This window comes from Harpia harpyja, chromosome 10 (assembly GCF_026419915.1).
Source record: "Harpia harpyja isolate bHarHar1 chromosome 10, bHarHar1 primary haplotype, whole genome shotgun sequence".
Classification (NCBI taxonomy): domain Eukaryota; kingdom Metazoa; phylum Chordata; class Aves; order Accipitriformes; family Accipitridae; genus Harpia; species Harpia harpyja.
Genome location: NC_068949.1, coordinates 22,839,265 through 22,851,519, shown reverse-complemented (window position 1 = coordinate 22,851,519; position 12,255 = coordinate 22,839,265). Strand labels below are relative to the sequence as shown.

The window sequence follows — 12,255 nt, the reverse complement described above, 5'->3', positions numbered from 1 at the left end:
TGGTTATTCTCCTGTTACATGTATGATAGACAATAACAAATAACATTTGTGCTAATTAATTACCTATTCCAAAGAACAGAACAGAAAAATAGTCGCATGAACTGAAGTAGGAGACCCTGACCCACAGTAAGTACAAGGATGGTGTGTCTGGCTCTATTATTCCTCACAGCAGTAACCTCCAGGAATGAGGCAATGAGATACAAGCCCAAGAATGTTTTCCCATGTCTCTTTTCAACTTGACAGATCTGTCATGTATGGTTTAGGCTGCTGCTTTGTCAGAGAATAAGAGACTAAATGGGCATTATAAGCCTCTGCCAGATTACAGACTGTGAGGATAACCCCAGCAGCAGAAAGGAACTTGAAAGAACACATCCTGATTCACACTGTATTGGACAGTTTATAAATTTCTTGGGAATTTAGAGACAGTAATGATCTATACTGTCTATTAATTGACTTTTTCCAAATTTATACACAAAACACAGAATCCTGACATCTCTGCAGCAAAATTTCCCTTCAGCAGACAGCTAAAGGCTTCACAACACAGAAACTAACAAGTGACAGAGTCCAAGAGCCTCTCTCTAAAGCAATGAAACTGCAGCAAGTAGCTGAACACTTACTGGGCCTGAAGAGGGTCCCTGGGCTGCAGGCTGCCAAGATGAAAGGAAGGGAGTGCTAACACTGCTGTTCTTGCTGAACTTCTCAATATTGTGGAGCGGTCTGGGAGATCACAGTATCCCCCTGCACTCATTTACTTTTACAAATACAATAAAATGCAAAATTGGAGTATTCAAGCCTGATTTCTTATCAGCTCATAATAGGAGGAAGGAATTGGTGGCTCTTGTTCCAAAAGACAAGATAGAAGGTGAAATGAAAATAAGGGGGGGGGGGGGGGGGGGGGGGGCACATGCATGTGTTACAGTTTGTTCTTCGGTTCCACAAGAGCCTCTGTCAAACCTCCTACCTGCCCAGAGGGGTAGTATGTTAGCCAGCGCTCTAGGTGAGTTGAATACCAGCCAGGGAGCAGGCATCGGCTTTGCAGGTTGCGCAGTTCCTGAGGGGCCTGGGATTTTGCAGAGATCACTTGGTAGAAGGTATAATTGAGCGCCACAGGGTCATTGTGAGCACGCTGGTGCTGAAAAATGTAAGCTAAATTTAGGAGTAGGAACACAAAATTTTACCTTGCACATCTCTGTGCAGACCCCACTGACTTGGCACAACCACCCATCAATGCCTTTGTAACTGTCCACACTCTGCAGGCAGCCTGCATCACGTCCCCTGGCCCCTCTATGGGAATGGATCCATGGGCTTTCCGCCTCACCCCACTGGAACAGCTCTCTGGCCCTCACCCACAGAACAGTGCAGGGAGGTTACCTGGTACCACGAATAGGCTCGGTCAGCAGGGTTGATCAGAACAGTAATGATTTTGGCTCGAGGCAGCAGGGCTGCACCACGTTTTGGTACCACCTCTGTGTCAAAGTAATTGGCACTCTTCTCAAACATGAAGTCTGTGCTGGCGTTGGAAGGGATGGGAAAGAATTCCATGTACCTGCCGAACAGATGGGATGTTAGTGAGCAGCATGGCCCAACAAAGAAATGGCACATGACAAAATGATCCCCTTGCTCCTCTTCAACAGATACAGTTTGCAGAACAACTGCACCTCCCCAGTAATGCAATGAATGGGCAAACAGGTGCAGAGCTAGCAGAGGCATGGCTTGGAAAGGGGTAGTGGAGCACAACATAGAAAGCTGGAGATGATAAAAGGGTGAGAAAGTCGGGGTACTAGTTGCACGCTCTACAGAAAAGAGGTTTTGTCCAAAAGTAAGGTCAGAATCAGCTGCCTGCCCTGCCACTGAGCATTTGTTTAAACCCATCTAAATCATTTGTCTCTTTGTACCTCGGTCCATAGCTGAGATGCAGGGTAAAGAGCTCTGCTCTGCCTCACAGGAGCTTGTCAAATTAGTAAAGTGGAAACTGTAAGACATTCAAGTAATGGTAGGGTAGAGGGTAATGGGGAGACAGGGCACTGTAAAGCACTGGAAGACTGGTCTTTGCTGAAATTTAAGCTGTACAATGAACTCGAATTCCATGCTATACACAAAGATTCTCCTCTTGCATGTGATGCTACACTCAAATCAAGTTGAATGACTTTTCCAGGGGATGCACATAAAAGTCTACGCTTTTGAGGCCCATCTGTCAGCTAGTGCAACTGCTCTGTAGTGCTTGACTCAGAACACTTCACTTAAGTACCAACCACCTTCCAATATCTTTTCAACGGTCCTCTAAATGATCAGAGAAGTTAGACAAAATCTCCCACAGCTGACGGGCAAAGAAATCCCACAGCAGAATGCCTTATTGCCACACAGCTGTCCCTTAGAGCCACACATGAGGGAGTGCAGTGCCACGGTTGACCTGAAGTTAATGTTTCGAGCAAGAAACTCCTTTAAAATTTTTTTGCCTGGAAACATAGTGGCATAATAGTGCTATAGTGATACTAGAATTTCCCTGCCAGGTGGAAACACTTTATCCTAATTGCATACTTTTGCAGGTAAAGATGAAGGTATGCATGTGGACACTGGAGCCAGTGCAAGGAATGCAGTGATGGCTCCAAGTCTAAAGGGCCCAGAACAACAGTAGGGAGGTTGGCTCCTTAACTTGGAAACCACAAAGAACTTTTTAGTGAGCACGCTGTTGTCTGTTTTGCCTGTCAAAGGATAAGAAACCTCATGACAGCAGTGCATTCAACAAAGACTCTGAATTTTTAAAGCTAAATCATGCCTACAAGTCTCCTGGTGAACAGTCAGTAAAATCAGAACCTACCTGTCCTGCTCCTGGGACTAAGCAGTTGGGTTAGCAGGAAAACAGCTGCTCAGAAATAGAGATGCTACTGAGGTGGTCAAGGTGGACATACAGAGAGACTCGGGAGAAGACAACATGGGCGCATCTTATCACAGAAGAACACGCGTCAGGGTTCTTACCAATCGATTCCTTTATGATAGTTGGGTCCATTAAAAAACTGGATCTCCTCGAAGGTGGATGGACTTGGGAAGTTACTGGTGACAGCTGGATGCATGGTCAAGAAGAAGTGCACAGCTGTTGTGCCTGCAACATGAACCAGTTAACAGGACCTGGGTCACACATAATGCTTGGCTGAATGAAAGGTGCTACCTACACTGCAACAAACAGTCCCCAGATGGGCACACTCCTACCATGCGTGGCTAACCCACCCCTTAACTCATGCAGGTTACAACAGCAGTGACACCAAGCACTTTGGGATTTAACTTCACTAAGGAGTTCAATACCACATTTCAGCTCATACAGCTGATTTAAATTACCTCCTTAGCATGACAGCTGTCACCCATGTCAGCGACCCCCACACCTTATTTTCCCCGGTGGCATAGCCACACTGTCACATGGCAGAACCCATACCTGCCAAACAGGAGGTGGCCTGGGCACCACAGGACAGCATCAGGTGTTTGGGAAGGAGATGAGCTAGGGACAACATTAGTGTCCTTAGATGAGAATTCAGCTAGAGATGCCTTGGCTTGTCTCTGCTATAGATGTGTTCCCTTTACCTAGCCAAACCCAATAATCCTGCTCAGCACACAGCTGTAGGCCTCCAGCAGGCCAAAAAATCAGCTGAGAGAAGGGTTTTCTTACGGTGTCATTGCAAGCTTGGGCCATGATACAGGAGGGCTCTTGCTGCATACCCACCAACAGAGCTTCACAGTGACACAGGCAGGAGACAGCAGCTTGGCTGGGACAAGCTTCCTCCCAAGGCCAGGATCACCATTTGCTGTGCATGGTTGGCAGCTGCTGTTTCACTGCACTACAGAGAAAGCCAAGGTTTGAAGACCTGGCTTTGGCTGAAGAGATTTTGCTCTCTTCAGCCTAGAAGGGACTCCTCAGTACAGTATATACAGCCGTGTCACTGCCAACCACAATGCCACAGCAGTTAAGTGGTGGTGACAGAGGTCAGAGAAAAGAGGATCTCTACCTCCCGCTGACAGTGACATGGAGCGTGCAGTGGGTACACAGATCTGTTGCAATAAAAGCACTAGGGGGCATTCACTGTAACCTTTGCTAAGCGTATACATTTAGTCCCGCTGACAGCTTATGTTTGTGACACACTAAGAAAGGTCACAGTTTCTCTGAGCTTAGGTGGAAAAGCCAAAACACAACTCTGCAGGTAGGGCTTTTCTCTGCAAATCAGGACTGAGCCAAGCAAAATGCCAGGATGCAAAGTGCTGACAGACTTGCCAGATTTAGGTTTGAACAAATCTCAGATTCTCTGAAATGTGGCTATTTGGCAGCCTGCACAAAGGGCAGCCGTACAGATCTAAAGCACAGACCTTTCCAGCTCTCATCTCTGGAGGAATAAGATGGAAGCTGCAATCTATCTTTAGATAAAGTATTCGCATTACCAGTTTTCTGAGGTCCCACGATGAGGAACTTGGGGAGTCGATCACATGTTTTCTCTTTGGACCAGATATCTTTGTGCCTCTTATCATCGCAGGGATTCTGCAGCACAAACGATGGGATTAAGCTTTACCACAGGAGCTAATGGGAAAGGGGAGGAAAAGCTGGAAGGCCAGTCCTCTTGGGAAAATACTATTAGCATATGAAGAACACTTCACAGCCACACTGCTGCTCTACCAGGCACCAAGAAGAGTTAAGTAAAAACATGGGGGAACGTTTTCAAAAGCTCCAGAGTGACACAGTAGCCAAAGTCCCTCTGAGAGTGTTAACCACAGGCCTTGCCCTGTGTAGCCGTGCTGGGCTGGGCCACCACAATAGTACAGCTCAGCATCTGTGAGCTTCTGGCAGACAGACAACTCTATCACCTTCAGTTAATTTCATCTGCTCATTACCATGCAGAGAGCTGCTGCACTGGGATAAAATGGAATAAACATGTTTTTATTTAATGAACATGAATTCTGCAGCGTGAAATTACTTTAAGATTAATCACATTAACATGCCTGCAAACTTCCTCCAGCACCAAACAGGGTTCTTCCTTGCACACTTAACATTTCACAGCAGCTTGCTCTAATATAAGCCCTTTAACAACCCAAATGCCTACAAGCTTGCCCCCTAGTCACTTATGACAGTCATCGCTGTCCCTAAGTTCACACCGTGACCATATCCTGCTGCTCCTACTCCCCATCCCTTCCACCTTGCAATTTGCCACTTGCAGCCTCAAGCCACAGAGGTTAAACCTCAAAAGCTTTATGCATTACCCCTCTGTGCTCTGGACCAGCAGTCTTGCCACACTTTAAATGTGGCACATACCTCTTGGAAAACCACTAGGAGCAGTTAAAGCTGCTTTCTCACCTGCCACAAGGGATTCTTCTCCTGGGGAAAGATTTCAAAGTACTTTTTTGCAAGTTGGACAGGGGGCAATGTTTGCAGGCGAAGGTTGGTCCAGCACTGCACAAACTTGACCAGGCTCTCAAAAGTGTACAGTCCCAGACGGTCATTCCCATAGTTGGACAAGTGGGTCATGAAGATGCTGATCTGAAAATAGGAAAGACATGGGATACTGGTAAATTGGGTAACAGTATTGTTTCCTGCTAGCTTGATTCCACTGTCACCAAGACGCTGTTCACACCTCAGACTGCCGTGGCTGTCTGAGTTGATGAATGTCCATCTGCCAGGATACAGCACTGCCTTGATGAAAAAGAAAGAAATGCAGCGCTTGCAAGACAGGAGGAACTCAGGAGAGGAGGGACACAGACCTCACAGTAACCCCTGGGAATGGAGGTGGGGGTGTGTGTGTGTGGGGGGGGGGGGGGGGGGGGGTGATAACTGAGTCCCAGATGTGAGGCCAGAAGAGTTTCAAAATCCCATTCCAGTGGCTCTGGGACATTTAGGGGAACAAGGGTTAGTCAGTGACTCCCTCCTAGTCAAAACCTTGCAAAGCCTCTTTCATGGGAGAACAGGAGCTTCCCTTCCTCTCCCCAAGGCACAACCAGGTCAACCTCTCTAGCTGTGGTGCCTGCTACAGCAGGAGAGCAGGCGAGGGAGAGGGGCAGCAAGCTGCAGGCCAGGGCATGGTGGCACAAGGGACAGTTTTCACAGGAGTTATTTCTAGGCCCACAGCCTGTCAGCTTTCATTCACTTTGGAGTTGACATCCCAAGAACAACTGGCGATTCACACTTTAAAACACAAACAAGCATACCTGGGGATCTGAACAGGGACTGCAAAGAGACATTGCACTAGGAGATCGTCCTAGGAACAGACACCAGCTGATAAGGTTTTAGCTCACAAAAGCCTTCAGAACAGGCAGCCCCTGAAAAATGTCCTGCCAAGCCTGAGGATGTAAACCCTTGGGCAAAGTGGCACCGAGCACCCATGGGAGCTCCCCCAGCACTGCAGTGCTCAGGAGCTGGTGTGCTATCTTTGCGTTGCCAAGCCATCTCTTCTCTCAAGCAGATACGGTTCCCTCCTCTCTGTTTTTCAGTATTTTAACTTTTGGAAAAGAGTGTAAAAGACTGCTGTCAGCTTGACTGTGGTGTGTGGCTTTGACAGGTCCCATGGCGTTCTGCATCCCAATACCTGTAACACAACAGCACTTTGCCAGACACAAGCCACACCACGGCTAGAAGTTAGCAAAACAAAAGCAGAACACTAAAGTCAATGGAAGAATGACTATATGGATGATTTAGCGCTCCTCGCCCAGTGTCTGCTAGTGCAGGGAGGGGAAGAGACCTAAGTCACAGTAGGGGCACCCATTGCTGCACAGTTCAGGGCTGAATCCTGATGATGCCAGGTAAGGTCAGCAGGCAACAAAAGGCTTCCCTGGCAGGGGGCAGGAATGGCTTTCCCACTCACAGTAGGGGAAGAGCAAAAGGGGGAAGCAGGATACAGATGGTCTTGGGATGAAGACATTTGCTGGCACTCAGGAGGTTTGAATTTTTCTGCCCAGTGTCGCCATGGACTGGTCTCAGTGCAGCAAGAGGTACTGATAGATAGTAGCTCTTTGTGCCTGCGCCATCCCCAAGACACTGAAATGAATTTAATCCTGTGTGTAAGGTGATCAAACCCCAGGGTCTTTGGGTAGGCAGTGGTAGAACTTTGGGACACACGGAAAATAAATGGAGTTAAAGATTTATCACGTTCGTCTGCCTGTGAGTTTTCACTTCTGGTTTCCTACTGAGGTGACAGAGAGGCCCTGCCAGACAAGCTCTCGCACCTACACTTCAAAGAGTAGCGTGTGCTTGGTGCTGTTGTGTAAAAATGATGTGCTAAATAAAACACAGAGCAAAGGACAGAAAAATCTTCTGTGTATCTGCAGGACCATGCCATGGAGCAAAAGGCGGCAAAAGGATGTGTCTCCTGTTGTATCTTGCCCATTTCTGGGAGACACCAGGAAGGTGATGTGACAGCGAAGGGTGGCTCATCCCTTTGGCTTGCTAGTGAAACATTTAGAGGAAAAATTTGCTGCATGAAGCATCTGGCTCACTGGCATAAACCAAGTACTGCAGCAGGGAGGACGCAGGTCACCACCTGGGACCCCTTCAAGATTTCCAGGATAAAAAAAGCCTGCATGTGATCCAGGTTAGCAACTGTATCTCAAGGCTGACTACATTCGGTAAAATGGCTCACACAGGTAACGCTGTCACCTGCAAACAGTCCCAAGCAACCGGATTTAGAAGACAAGACAAGCCCAACTGAAGAGCCATCTCCCTATCCTTCTTTCTGAGCGTGCAGTCATGTCCTGTAACACACATGCACTGTTAACAAGGCCTGGCGGCTTCCTCTGCCTCAGCACAGCTCCTGCTGCCAAAACAGCTCTGAGCACTACTTCTGACATAAGCTACATTCAAGTCCCATCTCTACCTCCCTCCCATCCACACCCAGTGACCCCAGGGACTGGCTTGGTAATAACACCTCCCTCCTCTCCCCCTCCCTTCCACTGTCAGCATGCCGTGGTTTCCCCTCCTTCACACTAAGGAAAGACGAGAGGAAAGGTCACAGAGAGCCTAAAATACAGAAAGCATGAGGGTATGAGCATCCTTGCAATATGTAACAAGCACCTGCGGGCACAGCAGTAACCTGCCTGCGTAGTGTGAACAAAAGCATTTGTGAGAAGCGATCAGCCTGTCTGCTGAACATCAACAGCTATTCTCCTTCCTGACATCAGACCTTGTTCACTAATCAGAAGATCAAACATCTTCTGTTTGCACTGTGGAGTTAATTATACGCATACAGGCTTGGAGACTCCTGCATGCGTATATCCACTCAAAGGGAGCTGGAAGCACCAAAAAGGACTGAAAGAGCCTGGTCCAAGTCTGCTACGGATCACTGCTGGGGCTGTGGGGCTGGCCAGCTTTCTATCAGGTCTGTGAGATGGCTCTATCAGCGAGGGGAGGAATGCAAGGGTCTGAGTCACTGTGCAAACATGAGCAATGAAGAGGAGCTTAGAGCACAGTACTCCACTGCCAAAAGGGAGCAAAAGTGTAAACATGGGAAGCATCTGAAGGCACCTGAAAGAGTTTTAAAAGTCACCACGAAGAGCCAACAGTAAATCTGGCAAATAAACTCATCCTATACCACAGCACAATCCTCCCAAACTTTTTGGATGACAGATTATTGCCAGATGCTTCGACCATCACATGCTTATCAGCAAATTTTAATGAGGAGCTCTAGAAACTCTGTTTCTACAAATTCCTTGGCACAGCCTCCTAGCCCAGCAATGATCTCTGGATTACAGTCTGGCAACTCGTTTTCCAAGAGAAACCTAGAGCTCTTAAGTTTCACAGTGGCTATATCTGCAGGCATTCTTTAAGATCTGACAATTATGAAGTGCGACAAGGTGGATTTCACCCAACATATGGGAAGAGAAGCCCAGAAAAGAAAGCAGTTTCTTTCCATCTGACTGATCACTCCATACATAATGCAAAGAATAGCCTTCTCCTTACTACAGACTTTGATTAAGCAAGTAGATTTGGTTGTTGTGTGTAAAGATAACCATTCTGTCTCAGGTGACAGGGACAGAAGGCTGGCTTCCAGACCTTGGGGATGGAAGGTTGGCTTCAGACCTGGAAATATGAACCCCTAGCTTTTTAGCTAGGGCTGTTATAGATCCATACCTTCTGCAGATCATACACCAAGCAAGAGCTGGTCACAGGCTAACCTTCAGAAACACATGGCCTGTTTGTAAACTACAGCCTATGTGATGCACCCAGAGCACATTGAGAGTATCTTTTCACTATCACAGTTCTAGGGGTAGAGAGGCACCCCCAAAAAAAAAAAAAAAAAAAGAAAGAGAAGAAAGATACAAGAAAAAAGCAAGAGACAAGAAAAAATTAAGCTCATTGAGGGAAAAAACTTGATTTTCTGATTCACTGAGCCTCTACAGCCTCAACCAAAAGTGGTTAAAGCTGAGTATTCAACCCTGTGATCAAGACGCAAAAGAAGTAGGGAATGAAAGAAAACATCACAGTGAGCAGAGCCACTGATGTTTGTGGGATTTGTCATGTAACAAGTACTCAATAACTGGGACCAGTACTCAAGGGTTCCCACCTAGGAAGCTAGTAAGAAACAACCTACTTTCAGATCTGCTTGCATGGCTTCTTGCCCATACTAAGGCACTAGTGGAAAAGATGTATAAAGAAGAAGTAAGAAGGTAGAAATTTGGAAGCCATGAGAAAAGAAGAGATTAAACATCATTACATCCAGGAGTGGCTATAGAGGTAGACATTTTAAAATCACTATCTAAACCTGGCAGGGCAACATCCATTCAGAGAAAGGAAGGACAATAGGTGCCAAATCAGCTTTAGTAAGAAACAAATTCAGGTGGGGAACCGAGAAAGTTACTGTACAATCAAAAAGAGCAGCATGTCTTCCTGCTGCAGCCAACAAGCAGGAATTTGAGGGAGCATGATCTGTGGTTGGAGAGGGCTACAAAGCTTCATTTCCTAATTCTACCCATTCAGGATTTTCTAAGTGAGAAACTAAGTGAGAAACTCATGTGATTTGCCATCCATGGCTAAGAACTGGGAAGGGACTGCAGGGTGTTGAAGGTACTATATTAGCTTGGTGGCTTGATGGAACTGTCAAGCATTGAAAAGGGAAAAAGAAACACCTGTGTTAGACCCAGATCTCCCAAAAATGCCTTAGGGTCACAGCTTCATCACAAAAAAAGCATGCAGAAAATGTTTCAATGTATACATATGGAAAGAAAGGGAAGGACACTTTATAACAAAAGCCCAGAGAAAGCAATTATTCCGAACAAAACTCATCAGTGAGCCAGGGAAGAAGCAGCAGATGTGCATGGAACAGAAGGAGCCAAGGCACATCTCACTTCTGATTCATGAAGATGCCGCAGCCTAAGTAACACCCACTTTACATTGGGCCATGCTCAGCATGTCACCCTGGCTAGTTTCTATCTGCAGAGCGTTGCACTTGTCAACACTCAATACTGATGCTTTCTTGGCAGTGTGTAAAGCAAAGCTGCATTAACTAGCAAGTACTTCCTTGGCCCTCTTTTTCGCATCTCCTTAGCATCACTCTGGAGATAGCCACACTATGATGGGTAGTTACACTGAATCTCCCATAAGATCTAGTCCTTTCCCAAATCAGGCACATAAACTGAGACACCCGCGCACTGATTCCCCTTTCAGATAAGCTTACAGGGTTCAGGAGCACTGTCAGGAAGAGTTCACCACCACGAATGCTCTTGTCCAACTCCTTTGAGCCACCCGGATATTCATTATAGAAGATAGTGTGAGTAAAAAGACCACAGGTCTGTCGAGGCAGAACCTGGCAATATCAGAGAAAAGCAAGGTTAGGTAAGAGGCAGATACAGCAGAATCTACACATGAATGTGTCAAAGCAGCGCTCTGTGGAACAATATAAAGAGTAAGGGACATAAGCAACATAGGAACAATATAAAGAGTAAGGGACATAAGTGACATAGGTTCAGAGGACTCTTTTGGTATTCCTCACAACCATTTATTCATCACAGTGCAAACAAGTCAGTGGGATCTCAGTTTAGTCTTGTTGTGCTTGGTTTTGCTCTCTGTTCGGTACTGACCTCTGAACTGTACTGAGAAACACAGAAACTGGCTCTAGCCAAGTTTCTTCTCTTTGCTTGACTTAATGATTTTGGAAACACTGGTGATATCAAGATTAATGTCTCTGATGCAGGTCACTAGGAGACTGTCCCTTGGGCAGGAAAGTGGGCTCTGCTTGCCCAGCTGTGCTCACCATGATTCCATTATGGATGAATCCACGCCGGTACCGGGCAGGCCGTAGGTGTGGGTATTCCTCTGTGCTTGTTACTTGGATGCTCCAAACGGATTTCCACGCCTCATAGAGTTGTGTGTGGACAGGATAAACCCCAGAATGATGGGGGGCTACGGCATAGCCCAAGTCTGTGGGAATCCCATGCTCCTGGAAGCAGAATATGCAGCTTGATCATTCAATATTTAACTAATATCCTTAATAAGGATCATATTTAGCAATGGACTCCAAGTTGGAGCAAGGTGACTGTTGTGGATTAACCCCAACTGGCAACTAAGCACCATGCAGCCACTCACTCACTCCTCCCCCCAGCCCCAGTGGGATGGGGAGGAGAATTGGAAAAAAAAAAAAAAAAGTAAAACCCATGGGTTGAAATAAGAACAGTTTAATAATTGAAATAAAATAAAAAAAGAAATTGTAATGAAAAGCAAGATGACAAAAAGAGAGAGAAATAAAATCCAAGACAAGTGATGCACAATGCAATTCCTCACCACCTGCTGACCAATGCCCAGCCAGTCCCTGAGCAGCGATCCCTGCCCGCCCCCGCCACCAACACCCCCCAGTTTATATACTGAGCATGACATCCTATGGCATGGAATATCCCTTTGGCTAGTTCACGTCAGCTGTCCTGGCTGTGCTCCCTCCCAGCTTCTTGTGCACCTCCTTGCTGGCAGAGGATAGGAAACTGAAAAGCCCTTGACCTAGGATAAGCGCTACTTAGCAGACTAAAACATCAGTGTTATCAACATTATTCTCATACTAAATCCAAAACACAGCACTGGACTAGCTACTAGGAAGAAAATTAACTCTAACCCAGCCAAAACCAGGACAGTGACAGAGTAACATGAAAACTCTCTGGATTGCGAAACCTAAAATACTGCTTTTACTTCTAGTTTTACGCAACTACAGAGATATAAGGGTGATTATCAACAAGGACATCTAGCACTGGTAACAGCTGCTGTAAGAAGGGTCTTGTAGCTTGCAGGTGGGATAAATCAGATTAATTCAC

General features: G+C 46.4%; 1 protein-coding gene across 11 annotated transcripts in view; it reads right to left on the bottom strand.

Annotated features, from left to right (window-relative positions):
- Positions 1-12,255, bottom strand: part of NDST2 (N-deacetylase and N-sulfotransferase 2) — a 140,851-nt gene that overhangs the window by 4,169 nt on the left and 124,427 nt on the right. For all 11 annotated transcript variants that reach the window (XM_052799538.1, XM_052799537.1, XM_052799546.1 and 8 more), the window contains 7 exons: positions 11,211-11,396; positions 10,635-10,763; positions 5,330-5,512; positions 4,423-4,519; positions 2,977-3,100; positions 1,372-1,546; positions 962-1,132 (listed from right to left, as the gene is read on the bottom strand). In XM_052799538.1, the coding sequence (XP_052655498.1) occupies positions 962-1,132; positions 1,372-1,546; positions 2,977-3,100; positions 4,423-4,519; positions 5,330-5,512; positions 10,635-10,763; positions 11,211-11,396 (1,065 nt within the window). The remainder of the gene's footprint in view (positions 1-961; positions 1,133-1,371; positions 1,547-2,976; positions 3,101-4,422; positions 4,520-5,329; positions 5,513-10,634; positions 10,764-11,210; positions 11,397-12,255) is intronic.